General features: G+C 36.8%; 5 protein-coding genes across 7 annotated transcripts; 3 read left to right on the forward strand and 2 right to left on the reverse strand.

Moving 5' to 3' along the window:
- The first annotated feature begins 479 nt into the window (after positions 1-479).
- Positions 480-5980, forward strand: LOC125606913 (protein DMR6-LIKE OXYGENASE 1-like). Its single transcript, XM_048776023.1, has 3 exons — positions 480-968; positions 4871-5440; positions 5513-5980. Exons 1-3 carry the CDS (start codon positions 495-497, stop codon positions 5765-5767), a joined length of 1299 nt encoding a protein of 432 aa, XP_048631980.1. The 5' UTR covers positions 480-494; the 3' UTR covers positions 5768-5980.
- Positions 5981-6957: 977 nt separating this feature from the next.
- LOC106438816 (ubiquitin carboxyl-terminal hydrolase 9) lies at positions 6958-11552 on the reverse strand. Its single transcript, XM_013880103.3, has 13 exons — positions 11235-11552; positions 10868-11065; positions 10644-10788; positions 10504-10563; positions 10319-10417; positions 9686-10060; positions 9449-9589; positions 9190-9360; positions 8850-9107; positions 8609-8763; positions 7980-8513; positions 7631-7901; positions 6958-7535 (listed from the first exon to the last, which is right to left on the reverse strand). The coding sequence occupies exons 1-13, from the start codon at positions 11387-11389 to the stop codon at positions 7374-7376; spliced, it is 2724 nt and encodes a 907-aa protein (XP_013735557.2). The 5' UTR covers positions 11390-11552; the 3' UTR covers positions 6958-7373.
- A 1743-nt stretch (positions 11553-13295) lies between these two features.
- On the forward strand, positions 13296-13766 carry LOC125607155. The gene has a single exon (XM_048776985.1). The coding sequence runs from the start codon at positions 13296-13298 to the stop codon at positions 13764-13766; it is 471 nt and encodes a 156-aa protein (XP_048632942.1).
- A 2561-nt stretch (positions 13767-16327) lies between these two features.
- On the forward strand, positions 16328-18692 carry LOC106438815 (polyadenylate-binding protein-interacting protein 12). Of its 3 annotated transcripts, XR_002663570.2 has the most exons (10): positions 16383-16873; positions 17150-17260; positions 17338-17382; positions 17449-17521; positions 17605-17717; positions 17795-17854; positions 17963-18079; positions 18194-18255; positions 18347-18459; positions 18599-18692. XR_002663570.2 is itself a non-coding variant. In XM_013880102.3 (9 exons), exons 1-9 carry the CDS (start codon positions 16496-16498, stop codon positions 18405-18407), a joined length of 1020 nt encoding a protein of 339 aa, XP_013735556.1. In that variant the 5' UTR covers positions 16328-16495; the 3' UTR covers positions 18408-18692. The 3 variants fall into 3 exon arrangements, 2 of the variants coding, with proteins under 2 accessions (XP_013735556.1, XP_022571875.1); XM_013880102.3 differs by having other exon boundaries at positions 16328-16873; positions 18347-18692; XM_022716154.2 differs by having other exon boundaries at positions 16378-16873; positions 17153-17260; positions 18347-18692.
- A 1280-nt stretch (positions 18693-19972) lies between these two features.
- LOC125606914 (uncharacterized protein At5g39865-like) lies at positions 19973-21216 on the reverse strand. Its single transcript, XM_048776024.1, has one exon. The coding sequence runs from the start codon at positions 21047-21049 to the stop codon at positions 20114-20116; it is 936 nt and encodes a 311-aa protein (XP_048631981.1). The 5' UTR covers positions 21050-21216; the 3' UTR covers positions 19973-20113.
- Between the last annotated feature and the right edge of the window lie 1641 nt (positions 21217-22857).

Here is a 22857-nt window from a genome sequence, read left to right on the forward strand (position 1 = left end):
TAACCACAATTTAATCAATAATAAAATAGAAACTATAATATCATTGGTCATCTAACATTAATTAGTAATAAATTTTACATAGAAAATTGAAAATGTCAAATAATTTGGAACAAAAAAATTCTTCTAAAACGTCAAATATAAAAAACGGAAGGAGTAATATAATTGAGTGGTTAAAAATATTGTTTTGGCTTCTTAATTAAAGTATTTTATGCATACATTCTTCAAGACTTCAATAATGTACCATTTCCAATGTTATCAATGAAAATTATAATGACAGCAAAGAAAGAAAGTATGCTTCTCATAGTAATGCTCGTCAACGAGCCATCGTGCATCACGCGTTTGGCAAGTCAATGAACCAACCGTGACCTACACGATGTATGTCAGTATGTTTCGTCTGGTATTCAAATAACATTAACTTCACGCGTTAATACGTTTCTCCATAAGGATTTGTGAGGCCCCTTCTTAAGTGAAAACCGGACTAGAGTTTAGGGTCAATGTTATTTAAAGATTACATCGAAACGCCACCATTAAAAAACATCCAATTAGTTTTTTTCTTTGCAATTAATTACAAGAGTGTAAAAGGTGACCTCATATTTCTGACATCACACAAGCATGATCCTGGTATATGTACGCAGTACGCATCAACACGCATTACACGTTATTCTATAGGTTATCATCTCTGTGACTTTAGCTGTCATATCTATCTCTCGAAGTTAGTAAAGACCATTTCGTGCCCAATTATGGCAGCTCCTTTAACATCCAAACTCTTAGTGTCCGATTTCGCATCCTCGGTTAGGCATATTCCTTTAACGTACGTCCGACCCATCTCTGACCGACCACAGTTGTCGCTGGTCGAGAATTCCGGCGATACTATTCCTCTGATCGATCTCCGAGATCTTTATGGACCCAATCGGACCAAGATTATCCGTCAAATTTCTCATGCATGTTCTACTTATGGCTTCTTCCAGGTAACTCCGGTCTACTGTTTCTGCTTCAAATTCACACGGATTAGTTGTACGTTGCTCTGCTTTATCGCAAAACACTATGCCTTGCTACGCTGTTCTTTTTTTCTTTTGGGTCAAAATTTATCATCTCTTTTTTACAAAAAAAAAAAAAAAATTTATCATCTCAAGCCACGTGTAAAGGCGTGGGGTTGATTTCTTTTTTCTTGGACAAAGAGGCGTGGGGTTGATTACGTAAGGTTTTAGAGCGTGAATTCAAAGAGATTCTGGTTGAGTTACTCATCCATCTAATGAGTCGCCTAGACCATGGTCACCGATGTTGGGTAAGGCTTAACCCTCCCAAAAAGCCCACAGAATAGTTGTCTTACAGTAGACACGGCTCACGAGCGATCGATCAGCTTGACTCAAGACTACTTTTAGTCGATCAAACGAGCGACTGAAGGCAGTCGACTCGACGACTCGAAGCAGCAGCCCGACAGCTCGGCCCAACCAACGAAAGGCCCATCAGGTGAAGGGGAGCTAGATTATCAAACGACCACCTATATAAGAAAAGTGAAAAGCAACGAGGAAGGGATCTGCAAATCACCACACACTTACTTTCGGCTAGAACTAGGGTTTCACTTCCAAGTGAGGATCGCCCTTGATCTTTTTGTTCGTTATCTTTCTCTTTTTCTTATCCTTTCCTCTAGAAATCCTTCCACCCTTACAAAATTGATTGAACTCTAATGATCAGTAGAAGCCTCTAAATCTTCTTCCTAATTTGATTATCTACTAGAATTTCCACTTATTGAACAATGTTATCGTCAGATTTGGCTTTCAACTGCAACATCAGATCTAGGATGTCGCTTCTTTTTTTTAAGATACTCTATTTTTCAGTGTAATTTCTCTTTACAATAGTTGCAAACATCTCGTAATTTATGTTTCTTTGAGAACAACTTCCTATTTTAACTTTTTCCGTTTCTATAGCCTTTGTCATCAGTGACAAACAATCCCAAAGTCTGAATATACGTCCTTGCACTTGATGCCTTATAGCAAAATTCTTTGATATGAAACGATGACCTTACGTTTTCAAGTTTGATAGTATCTTTGCAAAGAATGAATGGCTGCATAAAGTTATCAAAGGAATTTGGTGGGAAAATTGTCAATTTCGACCCCAACAATATAAGTCGTGCTAAATACGACCCGAACAATTGATCAGTGCCAAATACGACCTCAACTCAATTATAATTCGAAAAAACTACTCAAACTTTTTAAAATGTGCTTAAATCTACATTGACTCTAACAGATGTTAGTCAATCGTTAACAAGATAAAACGACGTCGTTTTGATATACGAGGAAAAGTGCCAATTTCGACTCCAACACTCTCAGTCATGCCAAATAGGACCCGAACATATGGCCAGTGCCAAAAATGACGTCAACTCAATTATAATTTAAGAAAAATTATCCAAACTTTTTAAAACGTGCCTAAATCTACATTGACTCTAACAGAAGTTAGTCAACCGTTAACAAGATAAAACAACGTCGTTTTGATATATATATATTTTTTTAAATATGTTCATTTCGGGACTCAAACCTGTGTCGAGATATCCTTTTAAAGGGCACACTAACAACTAGACTAAAGTAAGTTTTTAAAATATTATTACAAATTGAAATTTTCCATTATATAAACTACTAATCTTCTACATCTTATCCCGTTTGAAACTTTGGTGATTGCTTTATATATTTTAGTTATTGTTTAATATGTCTAATATTTTGTACAACATATCTTAGTGAAAGAAAGGTAAAAGGCCTCTTAACATTTTTGAAAAAAATATCAAAAATATAAAATATTAACTTTGAAAAAAAAATCCACTTAAGTTTAAAAATTAGAAATAATTTGTATAAGAAAATTTTATAAATAAATTCAAAGTTTTAAGTATATTTAAGATCGTATGATAATAAATATTTTATTATTTATATTTTAGTAAGATATAAGTTTATTAAAGATATGATAAATAAAAAAAACATGTTAATGTATTTATATAAATCAGAAAAAATTGTCACCAAAATTTTAAATTGGATAAGATGAAGAATAATAGTAGTTTATATAATTTCAAATTTGTAATAATATTTCAAAAGGTTACTTTTATCTAGTTGTTAGGGCATCTCCAACCTTACTCTATTTTTCACTCTAAAATAGAGTTTAGAGTAAAAATGCTCCAATGATACTCTAATTCTCACTCTATAATAGAGTGAAAAATAGGTTTACTCCAAATATAGAGTAACTTGTTTTTTTTTTGTTCATCATTCTATTTTCTACTCTAAAATAGAGTACCATTGGAGCAAACTTAAACTTTATTATAGAGTTACTCTATTTTAGAGTAAAAAATAGAGTATGCCATTGGAGATGGTCTTAGTGTGCCCATTTAAAAGGGTATCACAGCACGGTTTGAGTTCCAAAATGAACATATTTAAATATATATATATATATATTTCAAAACGACGTTGTCTTATCTTATTAACGGTTGACTAACTTCTGTTAGAGTCAATGTAGATTTATGCACGTTTTAAGAAGTTCATGTAGTTTTTCTTAAATTATAATTAAGTTGAGGTCGGTTTTGGCACTGACCATTTGTTCGGGTCCTGTTTGGCACGACTGAGAGTGTTGGGGTCGAAATTAGCACTTTTCCTCGTATATCAAAACGACGTCATTTTATCTTGTAAACGATTGATTAACATTTGTTAGAGTCAATGTAGATTTAAGCACGTTTTAAGAAGTTTGAGTAGTTTTTTTCAATTATAATTGAGCTGAGGTCGTATTTGGCACTGATCAATTGTTCGGATCGTATTTGGCACGACCTATATTGTTGGGGTCGAAACTGACACTTTTTCTGGAATTTGGTACACATACCATCAAAGATATTAGAGCATGAACATCAATGAACCTCCGTTTGGGGTTCAAGTTTTCAATTTTTTATTATTAAAAACTTTTTTTTCTGTTTGATTAAAAAAAAAAATCAGACCAATTGTGGGCCAACATGTGTCGTGGAGCCCATAAAACAGTGATGAACTCACCGCAGAAAAGTTCACCACAGAAAATTCAGGAAGACTAGGTTCATGAGAGAGAGGTTATTTTAATATTTTTTTTTTCTTGGCAAAAGTGTGAACATACCCATGAACTCTTCATGTACCTTTGATGTACATGCTCTTACAGTGTCCAATAATATTGAATTTAAATTGTCAAGGTGTTCACAAAGTCAATACCTTTTAGCACTTGCAAAGTGAAAAGACGTTTTTCAGAAGTAGCTTGTTTACGAGAGACTTTTTCATGCACAAAATATCCAACTTTTTTAATAGAATCAGCGGTTTTCGCATCCAAAACTTTGATTATGATTTTATCTGCTAAACACAACATAATTGTTGAAATGGTTTTTCTTCCAGAGGCTCCAATTCAATAGAACCAGTCTTCTTCTTTGGAAGTGGTGTCCATATTCCTTGTTGCTTCAAAAATGCCTGCATCATGATTTTACGAGACTGAAACTATTTTTTCCTGTAAATTTGTCGATATTTTCGTTTATCCCATAAAAAATAAAAGAATATCCCACATCTAAAATCTATAGCTGACGTAGTAACGGGTTAGGTCTAATGAGGATGAATATGCATAATATTGCGGCTAATATAAAAGTGATCATATACCGTTTGACCTCGTTCCAGGCAATCGAGATTCAAGGCATATCAATACTTTCCAACCATTACAGAAGATATTAACACACAACCAAAATAAAACTGAAGTCTGTTATCAAAAATTATTTTGTTTTTGCTGCACTATGTTTATTTTGTTTTGTTACTTCAATTCAAATTTTACATATTCTGTTTTGCACACTACGATTACACCGTCTCAACTTTATCTTGTTTTTGGTATGTTCAAGATCAAGAATCATGGAGTATCGGAGACAACCGTCAATAAAATGCTAACCGTCGCTAGAGAGTTTTTCCATCAACCGGAGGGTGAAAGGATGAAACATTACTCGACAGATTCTACAAAGACTACGAGAGTCTCCACCAGTTTCAATGTCAGCGCTGACAAAATCTTGAACTGGAGAGACTACCTTCGACTCCATTGCTTTCCTATCCAAGATTTCATCAACGAGTGGCCCGAAAATCCAGTCTCTTTCAAAGAGATCACAGCCGAATACGCCACAAGCGTTAGAGCCTTGGTCTTGAGACTTCTGGAGGCAATATCTGAGAGCTTAGGACTTGAAAGGGACCATATAAGCAACAGATTAGGCACACACGCTCAACACATGGCCTTTAACTACTATCCTCCGTGTCCTGAGCCCGAGCTAACTTACGGACTTCCCGGCCATAAAGACCCAACGGCTATCACTGTCCTTCTTCAGGACCAAGTCTCTGGTTTGCAAGTCTTTAAGGATGATGAGTGGATAGCTGTTTATCCTATCCCCAACACTTTCATTGTTAATATTGGTGACCAAATGCAGGTTAGAACAATCTAGATTCTTCTGTTTTCTCACTCTGTTGTGCTAAATTGTGTTTTATATTTTTCCTACAAGGTCATAAGCAATGAAAGATACAAGAGTGTGCTTCACAGAGCTGTCGTGAACACCGAGAAGGAGCGGTTATCGATTCCAACATTCTATTTTCCATCTACAGATGCAGTGATTTCTCCAGCACAGGAGCTGATCGATGGACAAACCTCCCCTGCTGTTTACAAAAGCTATCCGTTTGTTGAGTATTGGGACAAGTTTTGGGACAGATCTCTCGCTACTGCGAGCTGTCTCGACGCTTTCAAAGCTTCAACAACCTAAAGAGATCTATCTACTGGTCCTTTTTAGTAATTGTACTTCAATTCAGAACTCCTCTGTAAGCAATTTATGTAATAAGGATGGTTCAAGATCAGTTTTGTTTCTAATGAATCAAATCTGCTTGAATAAAGAAACAAACTTCCACCACTACACGGTTTCCAGATAGTAACTTCAACCGGTTATTTAATAAAAAGTTGTTTATATTTATATTTTTAATTTTTGTTTCATTAATTTTTATAAAAGGTAGTATAAACTAGCCTTTTAATTGTTATTTTTTCTTCAATCTGATTGTATTCAGATTTAGTTTAACATAATAGAATTAGGGATGATTCATTTGAAGCTGAGTAGAAGGCAAAGAAACTAGGGATGATTCAGTAAGACAAAAGATCGTTAATTCTGCCACATGATTAGGTGAACATCTGCAACTTTTCATGTATGGTAACTCCATTCTTCACGATTGAAGCTTGTCCTTGAAGTGATATCTTAGTTGCGTTGATGAGAGCTATGCTAGCAGTTACATTGCATAGTAAATTATTATTAATGTTAATAAACTAAAGCAGTCCACATGAAAGATATGTTTGTTTAACAACCCAGATTGATTTACGCAATGCATGAAAAAATCTCTAACGTTGATTGAGAAAAGAAAAAGGTAATGTACAGTTGTGATCACTCCGTGAGGTATAGGGGGACAGGGCTGATCAAACCCCGGCACAGGTCATTCCCGTCGGTTAGAGCCGTGCAGCATACTAATCATAAGTAGTCTCTAACCCCTCAATGCCTCTGTTTCTTCTTACAGCTCGGATTAAGGATAGGTATAAACCCAACTCCCTCGCGCAGTGTAAGAGAAATAGAGTTTTGCATAGAGCCTCGGACCAGTACGCACCCCTTCCACCAACCCCGGTTTAACAAACAACAGATCGTTGGTTTTCTCCTCTATATAACAAGATATATTATTCATGTTTTTCACGATGTGGGACCAAGATCGTTGGTTTTTTTTTTTTAAATAGATCGATTTATGCCCCTTATGTTATTTGAGACTAACCATCTGGCCCTTCTAATTAAAGGGTTTTGTTTAGACAATTAAATTTATACATTACCTTTAAAGCTTCAACTCTATATTAGAAGCTGATTGTATCAAGCTCACAGTGAGCGTTATTCATTGTCACGTTCCTAGTGATAATTTCAAATAATAAAAAAAAAAAAATCCTCATAAGCGCATCAATATGATCTTCACAAGCTACAAAGTAATATTTTCCAATGTAAACTTTGTAGTATTAAACAGATTCTTTACGCGTCTCCCCAAGTCCCGAAGAGATACAGATCTTAGTATATTTGACAAAGGCTACTCCACAAACTCTTATATCTTAACACATCTAAATCTTCTGGTCATCATTGCTTGGTTCCCTCTTCAAAAAATTACCCTTCAGCTTCGAGAATAATCAAAAAGAAAATTTTCGAACCTAAATCCCACCCCAGTCCCACAGAGTTTTGCCATAGTATCATAAAATCTGAAGCAGAACTCTTCAACCGAACCACCAGCTTGGAATTAAAAAAGGAATACCAATGCATCTTTGAACCAATGCAGCCCATTATGTAAGTTGAGGCTTGACTAATCCATATCAGCCATCGACACCTCGGCTGTCTGTGACTCTATTTTACTTCCAACTCTTCGGTAGAACAGAACATAGGCCGCTGAGTTTTTGATTTCAGATTCATTTACGGATGAAACGTGACTGTCGTCGAAATGATGCCATTTGTTGTCATCAATCAACTGCAGGAACAAGTGACACATATGCTTAGATAAATGACTCATCAAAAGTATTAGTAGGAAGCACAATAGATAGTGAGACCATTCAAGTCACCGACCTTGGCGTAGGCAGTGTAGTGGCCACCACCAAGTCCACCGTAATGGTTGCTCACTGCATACAGCTCATATAAGTAGGACTGGCCATTCTTGTTTTTCACGTACTTGCTCAAGTCAAGATCGTTTATTGGGAAGTCCACAAACGTTTCAATCTTGTTCTTGAGATACCTGCTATATGTGAACCGTTTTAAATGGAACACGAGTATATCTGGTAGCTTCCACAGGTCAAGCTTTTTGTTCGCTTGTCTGTGCTCTTTGCATCCCGGACAAAACCTGGTTCAAAATGGTGAGAAAGAAGGTCAGAGCTTAAATCTTCAAACGAAAATCACCAGTTCAAGCAACGAGCTATACCACATGTCATCTGGTCCCAAAGGCTCCTCTGCTAAGAAGGCTTCCAAGCACGAAAACAGAGATATCGCTTCTTGCCTTGTCTTTTTTGCAGAAAAACTTGTTTTATGAACTTCTGGAAGGTCATTTAAGTAGCTGGAATCGTAATTTTCATGCTCACCCTCATTCCACTCGACTAAAACCCTTGTAACGATACCAGGTTTCAGAGAAGAATCAGACTTAAGTGGTTTGAAGTCCAAACCACGCTCATCTGTCAAAAATATCCTGAAGGATAACTCTCTATCACATGCATCCTCTATCTCAGTATCTGGGGATGTTATACTTCCGGATGCCTCGACAGTATCAGCATTAGGAAGGTGGCCATTTTCTACACCGTTGTGAATCTTAGATGAGGCTTGAACCCTGTGTAGCGGGGACAGAAATCCAGAGATCACTGCATCGATGTCAGGTCCACTTAGTCGTTCTGTGTTGACGTAAGTGACAAAAGGAGTCCCAAAAAGCTTCACGTCTCTGCCTCTAACACTCTCCAGAACAGCCCTGTGGAAAATCCAAGAGTTATGACCCATCATCAAGCTGAGACCAATAAGAAAAAAGAAGAGTTCGTGAGTAGCAAATAAAACAAGCACGCTCACCTTTCCTGCCCTCCATGAAGGATTTCAAGTTTTGCTTTTCCAGATCCTTTCTGCATCTGCTTCATCCGATACGCCACAATATGCTCATCATCTTTTATCAAATTCAGCGACTCGAGGGGATTCTCGAAATATCTGAAGACCTTGTGGTCATAAATCTAAGAGGATAATGCCACACATTACTGAGGGAACTCAGCAAAACAAAAAAGATTGATATTAGAAAGGGACGCGTCAAGAGTCATACCTCTGCAAGTAAAAGGCTCTCATCATTGGTTAAGCAACAAGCAGTACCTAACGCAGTAATAAGATCTCTACATGATCCATATTTAGGTACTGTTACAGTGTATGGCATCGGAAGATGACTTCCATCGCAATAAAACAGCGTAACTGTTATTTGCCGCGTAAGTGTTGATGGCAAAGGTAAAGACAAGTACATGAAGGGGTCAAAAGTGATTGATATTTTTCCACAAACTGGACAAATCAGAGTTGACTTGTATTGTCCCTGGGAGAAAGAGAATAGAGCATAAGAAACGATCAGGACTCAGTAATATAAAGACAATGGAAGGAGCGTACGCTGTACTTACTTGGCAGACGTTAACTATTACAGAATCATTCCGGGCCTTATGATAGTTCCAAAGCTCTTCAGCAACTTCTTCATCTGGACGACTGTCAGAATCTTTAAGTTCAATGTATGGTTTTCGTTTCACCTTATTCAAATCTTCATGCAGCCCATCTAATAAGAAAGCAAGCAGTTCCTGAAACAATAATTTAATACATCACATATACAAAGAGAAAATCAAGAACAATTATGCACAATTGTACACATTAGAGAGAATGACTAACTTGAGAATCATGTTGATTGTAGCCACTAAACTGTGGAGCAAATCTAGCCAGTTTTGTCTTAAAAGAGCGCGGCGCAACTGCATTCCTTCCTGATGACCATAATTTCTTCAACAATTCACCAAACGCGATAGCAAGCTCACCCTGGATAATATAGTGTTAGAAATTATATTAGGAACGTCTGTGGAGATATACCTTGACATTAGGATTTAGAAATAGCATTATCAATCAAACACTTACACACATTCCCAAAGGGTTGTCTCTATTTATGTCTTCACTGTAATCTTGCAAGAAGTATTCAATTATCGGAGGTGTGTGTGCCAAACACTGAAGGGCGCTGTTCATAAAGCAGGTGTTTCCCAAATTACTCAATCCTGCTAATCCTCCCCTCTCTCCTTTTCCAAGAATACTCAAAGAATCGCAGCCATCATCTTCAGAAGTGATTCTCGGAAAGAGACTAAACTTGGACGTGGTGGAATGACCATTAGATAAGGTTGGGCCACCAGCAATTGTAACAAGCGATCTTGAAGGTTCCAGAGGTACCAGAGCTAGCTCATTTCCTGCCGAGCTCATAGCAATATGAGATGACGAGGACCCATCAACTTCAAGAAGAATCTGCATAGGATGCACCAGTCAATGTTGAACAAAAAACCCCCGAACATATATTTAAGCGAGTTATAAGTGATTCTGTTTGAGTTACGATGAAAAGAACTGAAGGGGACAACACATTATCGAACGAGTTCCTCTCAACAAGATATTCGTCAGGAATGATTCTAGACAACCACCCAAATCAATATATGACAAGCTATAACGTACAAGACAAATATTTGTCATATAATAATAAGTGTAGCAGACAATTCTCTAGATACGTACATCTTGGTCCATGTGAAGGCTGGACTCTTCGAGACTCTTGTTAGATGAAGGATCCAATAGCTGGCCTTTCCTCTTACCGAAGTAATCCCAGATGTGAGCCTGCTCATACATGTCAATGTGAGGAAAAGAACACATCTCCATACGAAACAATTATATTACAGAAATGAAACACTTCAAACACACACCTTTTCTTGTGATACCTCAGTCATAGCACAAACCTTCTCATAAAGCTCCTTTATAGAGGCCTGAAACACAGCAACAACCCCTAATAAATGAAAATGCAAAGAGTCTTTGTCTATACATTAAGTAAGGGAAGCGTCAATACCTGTTTGCCCAACCGTATTGCAGTGATACTATCATCTCTTGCATCAGTCAACAAAAGGCAGAGTGGGTAAACCTCAACACTAAAACTCCTACTGTAAAACCCTTGACAGATCAACTTCCTTGGTATTGGAGGACCTCCGCTATACCTGAAAGAAAGAAAACATATTTAACGAGCAATAGTTACAGGAGAAGGACCTTGGTGGAATTATTAGAAACGGTCGTCACCATTCAGCAAGTCTATTCCAAACTTGTTGAGGAACAAGAACGTAGTGTTCCCCTTCCACGAGCAATCTACGAAGCTGTGGATCATCACTACTAGTAGTGTTCTCGATAATATCACTGTTTTCAATGGGGCCAGGCCTGGGAGATTCACATCCGTTTGTTGTTGGTTGCTCAACATACTTCTCCCACCTTGTGTACCACCTGCACCAACACACAAACCTTATCTTCATTACATTCATCCTAATTCCAGATCTAAACATTAACACAAACAAGATCTACACAGAGAAATAGCTATAGCTTTGAGTTACATGAACAATCAGAGGGAATGATTCCAAAGTAGGATTCGACATTTGGCAAAAGAAGGAGAGACCTTTTGGAGATGACGAAGTACAAGTTTCCTTCCTTGAGATTATCCTCAGACTCGGTGGTGAGCTCAGAGACGATGCGTCGCTCTTCCTCCGGAGTAGAGGGGAAATCGCAGACGGCGTTTTCAACCATGAAATCTGTCGAGTTCGCGATCGTCATGTTTCGATCCAATGACTGCCAAATGACGATCACGGAAGATGCTGAGATTTCAAACGAGATCCGATGAAACAGAGAGGAACAAATAATAATGATTTCTTTTTTTTCTTCCTTCTTCCTGTCAAAGAAAGACGACAAAAGAAATTGTGAATCAAATGGAAGAAGAAAGAAGAGAGAAGTTTTGTTGGATTCCACGATACCCGCTTTTATTTATTTATTTATTTATTTAATAATCTTCTTTTTTCTAAATGACGCAATTAGATCTGCAATTAGCATGCATGAATTAAACACAACCTCTAACAATTGAACACTTATTCTATGACTCGTTTTCGACTAAAAACCCCAAGTAAATGAGACCAAGTACCGACACATTCTTCGGTCAACATCTGATTTTATTGATATGCTGCACAATGGTAGAATTAATGTTGGTATAAAACACGATTTTGTGGCTTAACTAGTACTATTAATTTTTTGTAGCTTAATTATATTTTCAGTTCTATATGTAGTGTTAATAATAATTGGTATTGGACTGCAAGCAAGCCTCTTCTATGCTGCAGTGACTACGGCCGATATCACAACTTGAAAACTTTGAAGCAGATCTGGATTTAGAAAAAGTCTAGCCAAATATTGGTATTGGTTCCCAAAATGTTTGGAAGTTATACAAATAGACATAGATTTCATACCCCAAAAAAAAAAATTCTTAAAGTTATTAATCAATGTTTATAATCCTTTTTCTTTATAATCCTACAGAATTCAGATCCGGTCCTGATTAGAAGAGTCTTGAATCCATAGATAATCTTGTAGTTGTATGGTTATCTTCAAGAACATCTTGGTTCCAACGATGTCGGATATCGATTCTTTGAGCGAGGATGGAAGGTTGGATTATTTTCTATGTGAATAGTACTTTAGTTGTCACGTAGCAGCGTAATGTACTTGTATTGTTAAACTCCTAGCTCAAGCAAAGAGTTATTCATCCATAACATCTAGTTGCTGCGATTTACTATGCTTCATTTGGGGATAAAGAAACGCACTTTTGTAGTTTTAATTGCCGGGAAACAGTTCTCCATGCAAAGGTAATCACAAATTCTAAAATTAATTTTCTTAAATTTTTATCACCCTCACAATTATTATCAGTGTAAACGTTCAACTCAAGTTTCTCATTGCCAATAGGACACTTCTTCGTTGTGCCTCGTAGCAAGCATATGCTCTATATAACTGCTTTCCAATGCTCTTTTCTAGGTTGGTTAGAAAGCGACTTAACTGCATAGGCAATGTCCGGTCTAGTGTACAACATAGTATTCATCAGATGTGAAGGGAATGAAATCTGTGCATACTCAAGCTTATTACAGCTTTTGAAGCTGCTTTCATCGCCATGGTTGATCATTCAGTGAGAGATCTCCGCTTTATATCCCTTCGACATTTGTTATCTCCCCATCACTCCTTCAGCTCTTTTATACCTTTCATTGCTGTTCATATTAATGTTGTTCTTCTGTCTAGTTTATTTTTACTGCTATGTAGTAAGTAGTAAGTGGTAAGTAGTTTTTCCACAGCATTGTAAAGCAAAACGTAGCTAGTATAAATTTTAACATTTGCATCAAAAAAGATATTATCTCAACTCAAGTCTTTTAAATTACTTACTACCTAGTAAACAAATCGAGAAATTTCGGTTATGGTAACAAATTACTTTCCAAAGACAATACAAAAGGAAAAAGATTCGGTACTTCGGTAGTTGGTAGGAAAACCAAAAGTGTCAAATACGATTCGATCTCCGGAAAATAATACTACGGAACAAGAGTTTGGTAGCATTTGGACAGCAAGGAACCTCTATATTTTCGAGAACAGAGTTTCGACGCCTGTGGAGATTCTTACTAAGGCAATACGAAGTGCAAAAGAATGGCACCAAGCTCAAATGTCTATCCCACAGCCTCGACCCTCACCAACTCACGGTCCGGTCGAACCTATAGACCCCGTAAGCATACTCTGTTTTACTGATGCAGCTTGGCACGCCACCTCGACCAAAGCAGGTTGTGGCTGGATTTTCATCTCCCAACAGGATGATCAACTGCACCAAGGCACGGCGATGTTCGAAAACACATCGTCAGCCCTAGTAGCGGAGGCACTAGCTATCAGGTCGGCTCTACTCAACGCCCTCGAAGTCGGTTTTACAAGAATCTGGATCAAAACAGATTGTCAAGCACTTGTGGCTTTTATCAACTCGAAGAATCACCCGAAGGATCTCTACGGAATCTCCCGGGACATCGAGCATCTATCTCTCTCCTTTGATTGTATTAGTTTTTCCTATGTTTCCAGAAACTTAAACTCCAAAGCTGATTCACTAGCTAAATCAGCATTGTATCTGACCACCACCAACTATTCTTAGTTGGGCTGCAAGTTTTTAATATATGTTATGGTTGTGTTCAAAAAAAAAAACAAGAGTTTGGTAGCTTTGAGCAGATAGAATAATAATTAGGCATTACAATTTTCAATACTATAAACTAAAGTAATACTCTCTAAGCACTATTCAACTTCCTCTTCATACATAACCACCGAGCATATATTAACGTTTCTCATTGGTTTGGATAAACCATTTACAAGTCAATAATAATATTATAACATAAACTTTGACATAACTTGAACTGAAAATTAGCATGCGGAATTCGGATTCTTTATTCACAAAGGATTATCTAACTAAACGAGCTATGTTTTAGATATATAGTTTAGTTTTTGTTGGCATAATAAAAATATTATAACTAAAAGAGATAAACTGATTAGTTTATAACTTAATACTAGTATTTTAACTTATTTCTCTATCTAATTTTGCATCAAACTAATATGTTCTTACGACTTGAAACATAATTTGGAAACTAAACTTCAAATTATGAAATGTAACTAGGATGACATTCTAATTAGTCAATTAACCAGTGTTCGTATATGCATTGCCATCGCTATCTATTCTTGTAGTTCCAAGAAAAAGAAACATAAATGAGCTTTAACATACTTTAGAGCTGTATGGAATCGCTAAAAGCTGACGATAGAAGTGGTAACTTGCCTTAACACAACCGTGCGGATGTGGTGGGGAATTGGTTTTTGCCTTCACGATAATTTCTATTACTATTTACTTTGCTGTAAGAAAGATGATGATTAATTAGTATCGTATTTATCAGAAACTGGATAATTCCGAAACATGTAATGTCATTGTCATGGCTTTGTTCTTTGTCGCGAAGTAAAGTTGTAGTTCATTTCATGTTTATCTATTAGAACACTTTCACTTTTTCTACGTAGTCCTTGAATTTCAAAAAGTAACTAGTTATGTACAAAAAGTAATACAAAATAGATGCGGAATAATAAAATAATTAGCAAATCTAATAAAGAAGTATTACTTAACGAAATGAACAAAGTTACAATAACTTTTGAACAAAAATATACAATCTAACCTGAAATTTGATGGTGAGTTAGTAAAATTCTAAATCATTTTATAGTATATTAATATATTTAAATCATTTTATAATTTATACCATTTACCATGCTCTATTCTATTTATATACTACAACCATAATCATTATCATCATGGATATCATAACCACCATCATTTGAACAACAATTTTTATTTTATTTTTAGTAAGTGACATAGTATATCACCGTAACCGGCTTAGCAAAAGTAAAAAAATCGGAAGAAAAAGAAAAAAATGCTAGGAAATCTAATAATGTCAACATTAATGTTATATTCTTAATTTTGTTCTCAAAATTAGTTATTACACAAATTAACCCTAAAATTATTTACTACGATGTGTTAAATTATTGTATCCAATAGCTAAGACAGGGTAGTAAAATGTTGAATCATTTGTTAAAAATAAAACTGATTAAAACATGTTTAAGTTTTCTAAACATGTTGAACCGTGGTAGGAATTCCAAAGAAGTCATGCACCCTCATTGACTGGACAAAAGAATTAGATGTATAAATAAAATAAAAACTATGAGATGTATTAAGTTTTTATTGGCTGCAATTTTTTTGGCTATTTTTATTTCAATTAGTTGAGATTAATCACTTTATAGTAAATTATTTGTTTTAATTATTTTATACTATCATTTTATACTCTATAAATTTCAAATTATTTCATTTTATTTAAATTCACACAAAATATATTTTACCAGTAATTGTTTCTTTATATATTTTCTTGTAGTGAAACGGATTCATATACATTTACTTCTTTATTTTTCTAAAAATACTATTTATGAATTAGAACTCAAAACTGGGCAGTGATTACAATATAGCGTAAAGTGTCCAAAATTTTAAGGAAACCGTGAAAATACGATAATCTAAGGCTGAGTCGAAAGAATAAACTTCTTAGCCACATAAAAAAAACAAAAAAGAATAAACTTCTTAGCAATAAATTTTATTACTTATTTTAACCTACAACCAACTTCAAAATGTATCAAATTTTGGGTTTCCACCGAAAAAAGTTATGTTCTCAGTTGTTTAAACTTTCATCTCTGTTGCAATTTTTTTATGTTTATGAGTTGAATCTATTATACTGGTAAAATTTTAATTGTTCATTTACTGGTGCTTATTAGTACTCTATTGGAACTTAGAAACTTTGCAATTTTATTTGTTTTAGTAACGACAATCCATTTTCTTATTATTAAAAATAAATAAAATAAAATAAAAAGAATTAATCATTAGAAATTTATTTAACAGTTACTTATTTAATTTTAACTAATTATGAAATTATGTATGTCGAAGAAGAATATTATTCTAGTTTCTCCAATCGTTTTTTTAGCTTTTTACTTTTTAACCACGGTTAAACCAAAATGGAAAATCCGAGCTTTAATCGCCGCATAATTTAGTTCCATTTTCTCAGCGAAACTCACTAATCTTTCTCATATAATCAAAAATCAATTACAATTAATATAATCAATCCTCTATGAGATTATTACTATTTTGTCCTCTTCCTTCCTATCTCTCTCCTCTCTCTCTCTTGGTGGCTTCTTCTTATAGAACCCCTTTCTGCTACTGTTCCCATTTGCATTTCGTCTTACCTGATCGTCTCTTCCCTCAAAAAAATCCAAACTTTACTTCTCGGGTTTTCGCAATTACCCCATTTTCTGATCATGACGGTCGCTGACAACGTCGGAGCTGGTACGGAGGCTGTTGCGATCTCGCCGTCGCCGCCGTCTTCCATCACCAGCCAAGGATCAGGAGTCTCTACCAACGACGATCAGGGTGGTGAGATCGGATCACACGTGGAGAGATCTGACGGCGGAGAGAGCTTGAAGCAGCGTGACATGAGAGAGCTCCAGGAGCTTTTGTCTAAGCTTAACCCCATGGCTGAAGAGTTCGTCCCTCCTTCAATGAACAAGCAAGGAGGAGTTAACGGGTTTAACGGCGTTAACGGTGGTTTCTTCACCGTCGCTGGCTCTTTCCTTCCCAACAATGGGTTTGGTGCTGCCGGTTATTTCCCCGTCAACGAAGACGGCGGCTTTAGAAGGGTATTAAGACACAACTCTTGTATTTTGTCTCTTCTTTGTTTCTGTGTGTTTAAATTACAATTTTCACATTTAGTTTCCTTAGTTGTCTGTTTTAACGTGGTCTCTAGTGTCTTCTTGTGTGTTTTATAAGCCAAAGCTCTCACCTTTACTTAGTTGTTCGTGTAGATTTGGTCTCTAGTGTCTTCTTGTCCGTTTTTATAAGTCAAAAGTTCTCACCTTTTGTGTCTTGTACATTTGATTTTTGAGTTGCTTTTTTTGGTCTGTTATTTGAAACAGAAGAAGCCGTTCGGACAACAAGGGAAACGGAGGATGAATCCTCGGACAAGCATGGCTCAGCGTGAAGACATCATCCGAAGAACTGTCTATGTGTCTGATATTGACCAACAGGTTTTGAAAAAGCTTCCACCTTTCTTTGATGGTTACTCTCGTATTCTCACCTATGCTATTTGTTTTGTTGGGTTTAGGTCACTGAGGAGCAGCTTGCTGGTCTGTTCATCGGCTTTGGACAGGTTTGAAGAAACTTCTATATTTGTTTGGTGGTGTGTTATTTGTCTTGACTGTATTCTGTTTCTTAGGTTGTTGACTGTCGCATTTGCGGTGACCCAAACTCAGTGCTTAGGTTTGCTTTCATCGAGTTCACTGATGAAGGTATCATTTAGTTTCATCTGTTTTTGGATTATGCCTGTAAATGGTTGGTTTAGTGGTGGTTATGGCAACATTGGGACTTGTAGGGGGTGCAAGAGCTGCGCTGAACTTGTCTGGGACGATGCTGGGATTCTATCCTGTGAAGGTTATGCCGTCCAAAACAGCTATTGCACCTGTTAACCCCACTTTCTTGCCAAGGGTGAGAACTTTTTTTTGGTGCAAAGTTATGTTTTTTTTAACGTGACGTTGACTTTCTAGCACTGTTTTGGTTCTTAGAGTGAAGATGAGCGTGAGAAGTGTGCGAGAACCATCTACTGCACTAACATCGACAAGAAGGTGATTTGTCTTCTTGCTCTCGAGCTATTCTGAAACCTTTTTTTTTAAACATTGGGTAACAATTGCATCATCATATAATCACTAATTCTATTACATATGATGGTACAGGTCACTCAAACGGACATAAAGCTCTTTTTTGAGGCTGTGTGTGGAGAGGTGCATCATCTGAGGCTTCTGGGAGATTATCATCATCCAACTAGAATTGGTTTCGTTGAGTTTGTCATGGTAAGCAGATGCTTGTATTGATGAGACTGTGTTTTTGGTCTTGTTGATCTTTTAACATAGCATGTTGTTAATTAAACTGAGCTTCACAGTATCTTATCTTTTACTCTTCTGCAGGCTGAAAGCGCAATAACTGCTCTCAACTGCAGTGGCGTCATTGTTGGTTCTTTACCGATAAGGTCTAAAACACAAACCGACTCTTGAACATTCTCTCTTTAATTTGGTTACGAATCTGAATACTTAACGTATATTGATGGTTGGATTTTGCAGGGTGAGTCCGTCAAAGACACCTGTTCGTTCCCGTGCTGTCCCGCGACAACAAATGCATTGACAGTAGCAGCTACAAGTTTATTATATATATGTCTCTCTGCTCTTACAGACATGTAACGATGCTTGTCTGAAACTCTTGTCTTTTGTTTTTCCCCTTTGTAATGCTTGGAAGCTTGATGATGCTTCTGTTGCCTTTTGCTTTTGGGATCTTTCGAGTAAATCTCTTAGGGAGTTTTTCTTTTTTACTTTTAGGGAAAAAGAAGTTACACAGAGCAGATGTGAAAAACACTGAGAGTTTTAGAGACTTTTGAAGACTCTCTGTTTAATGGGCTTTTTTAGTTCTTTATATACTTTCCCCTGAAGTTAGTAGAAGCTTGCTTTTGTTCCTAAATGCTTTTACCTTTTTTTACCTTTACTCCCTTTCGTCCTTGTTGGTGACTGGATCGTCTCCTTCTTTTCCAGCACTATGTTAGATGCACAACAGGCTGTGTTCTTAGTAGAACAAATCAAATCGGTTCTTCTGTATTCATTTTAACCAGCAAATGGTTATGGAAACAAAGCAACATTTGATAACACAACTCTATTTTCCATAAGGAGGAAGTTATCATACATAAAGTTTCAAAAAAATAAAAAGAAGGTTATCATATATATATATATACCAAAGAAGTAATTGGAACAGAGATCCTAGTAGGAGCTGGAGCCAAATCTTCCATGGTTTGGCAGGTCAGTCTGTCAACGACAAAATGAACAATGGCTATGAGTCAATCAAGGCAATACTCTTCTGGTTTCATGAGCTGCAAAAGACAAAACAACATTAATAAAAAAGTTTAATAGGAGCAGATAATAAAACATCTTTCAAATAAACCACTATTGTGTTCGCATACTCCTAGCACTCACCGAACACATATTCAACAATTACCGAAGATGGTAATGTTAGTGCAGTGTTATTAATGTCTATTTAAATATTAGTAGGGGTCATCAGGATTGAATTGAAGGTATTTTGCCTTTTGAAGCGAAACTGTTTGATACTCCAGTCCAGGGTTGTTGAATCCGCATCAGATCACGACTATACTGACTATAGAGGAGCAGAAACTTGTTGAGATCTGCATGGAGCTTAAGCCTAGGACTTACAAGACCAAGTTCTGGTTCAATAACATTCTCCTGCTTGCAAGATTGATGTGTTGTGTTATTGAGTGATTGATAATTGGATTTGTATTGCAGGAAAGGTTATTCGGTACATATCGGTGGGCTAATGAGAGTTGACATTGATGAAGAATCTGTAGATTCTGTGTATGTAACAGTATGGGCGTCTTCTTCTGTTCCACTTCACGTGGGGAAGATGGAGAACGCTTACATAACACTTTGTTTAACTAAAGTTGAATAATCCTCTGACAAGTAAAGATGTACAAATTGAATAATCCTTTGATCAATCTTTGGTGAGTGACCAATCGATGTTAGTACACAGAGAAATAGTCAGTTTGGCACCAGCTGGAGTAGGTTAGCTGTTTGTGTCCATGTTAAGAAAGAATGCTGAACCAATAGGTAACATGGTTCGGTGGTTTCTGCATCGACTAAACTAGAACCTATTGTTGTCTCATATAGCCACAAACTCAATCGAACAAGTCGGAAGAAAACACCATAGAATATTAAAAAAAAGACCTTGTATTGAATTATACATAACTGTTACACATTCATTTCTCTATGAGAACAAGATTTGCTCTGTTACATCCATAGCTTTCAGACAGAGGAAATCAAAGAGAGATACCCCTAACTGCAAATAGGACATGGAACAAGACCGTTCTCATTACACTCGGTACACCTCACAACAACAGCGGAGCTACCCCATCCTTTCACAACTTTACAGCTTCCGTTACACCTGAAACACGGCAAGAAAAACAAACCACCGCATCCATCACAAGCACCATCTCCATCGCCGCCGCCGCGGCATCCTCCCGCTTTCTTACTCGGCAGCCCACGAACCATCTCCCCGAAAACACCTTCCTCCACTAATCTCAACACTTCCTCTGCTCCACCAATGTACATCCCCTTCACAAACACCCTAGGCGGCAATGCAGAAGCCTTGTCGTTACCGTTACTGATCCTCTTCGCCATCAGAGACGCGAGTTCTTCTCTGAACCCTCTATCCATCGACACGTCTCTCTCGCAGATCACTACACCGGACCCCTCCACCGCGGCTCTCACGGTGTTACATTCCTCGAACGTCCGACGCACGCCGCGCAACGACGTCGTGTAGATCACCACGCGATTCTCTCCTCCTGGAGGACAGATCCTCTCGAACCTCTCCGACGGTTTCGGATCTAACGGTTTCAGAACCTCTTTGCTTAATGATTTTGTCGGAATTTTCCGGTTAGGATCCGAATTCTCTTTGTTGTCTCCGCCGAAGACTTTGTACTTCACCGGAGGAGTCTTCGGGAGAGGAGTGAAGCGGAAGCTCTCGCCGTCGAGACCAGACATAAGCTCCCATGAGTTGATAACCTCCGGCTCAGACAAGAGTGACTTTGTGTCCGTACCGGTGGTGAATTTCTGAGGCGGCGTCGTAGGTGGAGAAGAGGGAGGATCGAGAGTGAGGAGACCGTAAGTAGTGGAGGTTAGCTTGACGATGTGGTGGCCGAAGGCGGAGCTGCCGCCGATCTGAGGGAAATCTTCGTCGTGATTTAGGAGGTTCGATGAGACGCAACCCATTTGTTACCGGAGAGGTTGGATGTTTCTCGATTTCGACGCCGGAATATTCCCTATTCTTAGAGATTTCGAAAAATGAGAATTTGAATTATGTTTGGAGGAACGGTCGAGTGAGTAAGTGAGAGAGATCGAGACAAAGTAGAAAGAAGATGTGTCTTTGTTTACGTACTCTCTTTAAACAAAGTTTTTATATAACGAAAAAAATAAAGTTTCTTATAAAGAAAAAAATAAAGTTTTTTTTGAAGCAAAGTAAAAGTTAAAAGATGGTGACTTATCTGAAGATCTGAGGTTCAATGTCTATTTTACTTCAAATTTTTTTTATCATTTTAGTTTAGACTAAATAGATATATTTCATATAGATCCCACATTACGCTTTTTGAAGTTTGAACTTGTAAGATTCTTTGAACAAAAAAAAAGAACTTGTAAGATTCAAAACATTATAGATTATGATGATTTAAACATGTCTTCAGAGGTTATTTAGGTATTTTAAAAATGGTTTACAGTTAACTATTCATAATCTATGATGATAGAAGAGCTAAAAAAAGTCCTTCAGTATAATATTAAAAATTAGTTAATATCAGTTTTATTGTTTGTTTGATCTGCAATTTTGCACTTTTTGATTTGTGTCACCATTTCGAACCATCTATTTTGATATATTTCTTTACTTTTGAACTGAATTAGCGTAATAATAATATTAAGGGCTGAGCCATTTTTAAATTGAAAACATGTGAAGTTTTCCTGTAAATCTAAAATTCAAAAATGGAAATATAAAATATTTAAAAGGTAAGGCTGAAGCACCGTTTTTCAAACTGGGACATGGACCCTACAGTGCACATTCACGTTTTAGGCGCTAAATTAAGAAAGAAAAAATTGAAGGTACCTAAGTAGCGATTGAAGAAGAGTATGAAGGACCAGAAAAAATTCATGAACTGACTTTCTAAAAGAAATTCGACCATAGTGAACCAATCATGAAGGACCAAGAAAATAGATCAAAATGAACCAAATGTGAAGTAAAAGCCCAATGTAAATCTAGTCCCACAAGTGTTTCTAACCGGAACCCAACAAACAAAACTGAAAACCAAGGAATCTAACTAAAACAAATTCAAATTTCATAATACATAATACATGTACGGTTTGGTCTAGTGTACGTTTTTATATCTTTATATTTGAAATACCAAAAATAAAAGATTCGAACCAGGCCAGAACAAGCAATGTAGTACATGTTCCTATGAAAGGATCTTGATATCTTAACTAATGAATCAGATGATATATTTTTAAACCGAAGAATAAAAACAATCAAGAACTCAGTGAATCTACTTTTCACCTCCATCGGTTTCTAAAATTTAGGCCATGCTCCTAGGTTTTGAATCATCATGACTAGATCTTTGTAATCGGTGCCAAAAAATAACATGTCGATAGCTGAAGCATGTACTCCATCACCCATGAGAAGGCCTCGAGTTCTGAGTGAAGTGGTGAGATTCTTCGCCGATGGTTTCATGCTCCTAATAGCTGAGTTACTCCTCCAGAATTTATCCTTTTCATCCAAAACTACTAAAGAGTGTGTTATGTGTATGTGATCCATTTATCATGCATCTCTCATAATTTGCTATATGTTCATGGTTTTGTGTAACTTCTGGTTCTTCTTGTTTGCGATTTACTTCAAACCAAGCATGATATTCTGACTCAGCATGTCGAAGATTTTCAATAGGTCCTTGTGTATCCCTCTGAATAATTTATCATTCCTCGCTTTCCAAGAGTACCACATAATCCAAGGATATGGGTCTTTATTCAGCTTAGGGTCTTCTATATCG

The sequence above is a fragment of the Brassica napus genome, chromosome A3 (genome assembly GCF_020379485.1).
Source record: "Brassica napus cultivar Da-Ae chromosome A3, Da-Ae, whole genome shotgun sequence".
Classification (NCBI taxonomy): domain Eukaryota; kingdom Viridiplantae; phylum Streptophyta; class Magnoliopsida; order Brassicales; family Brassicaceae; genus Brassica; species Brassica napus.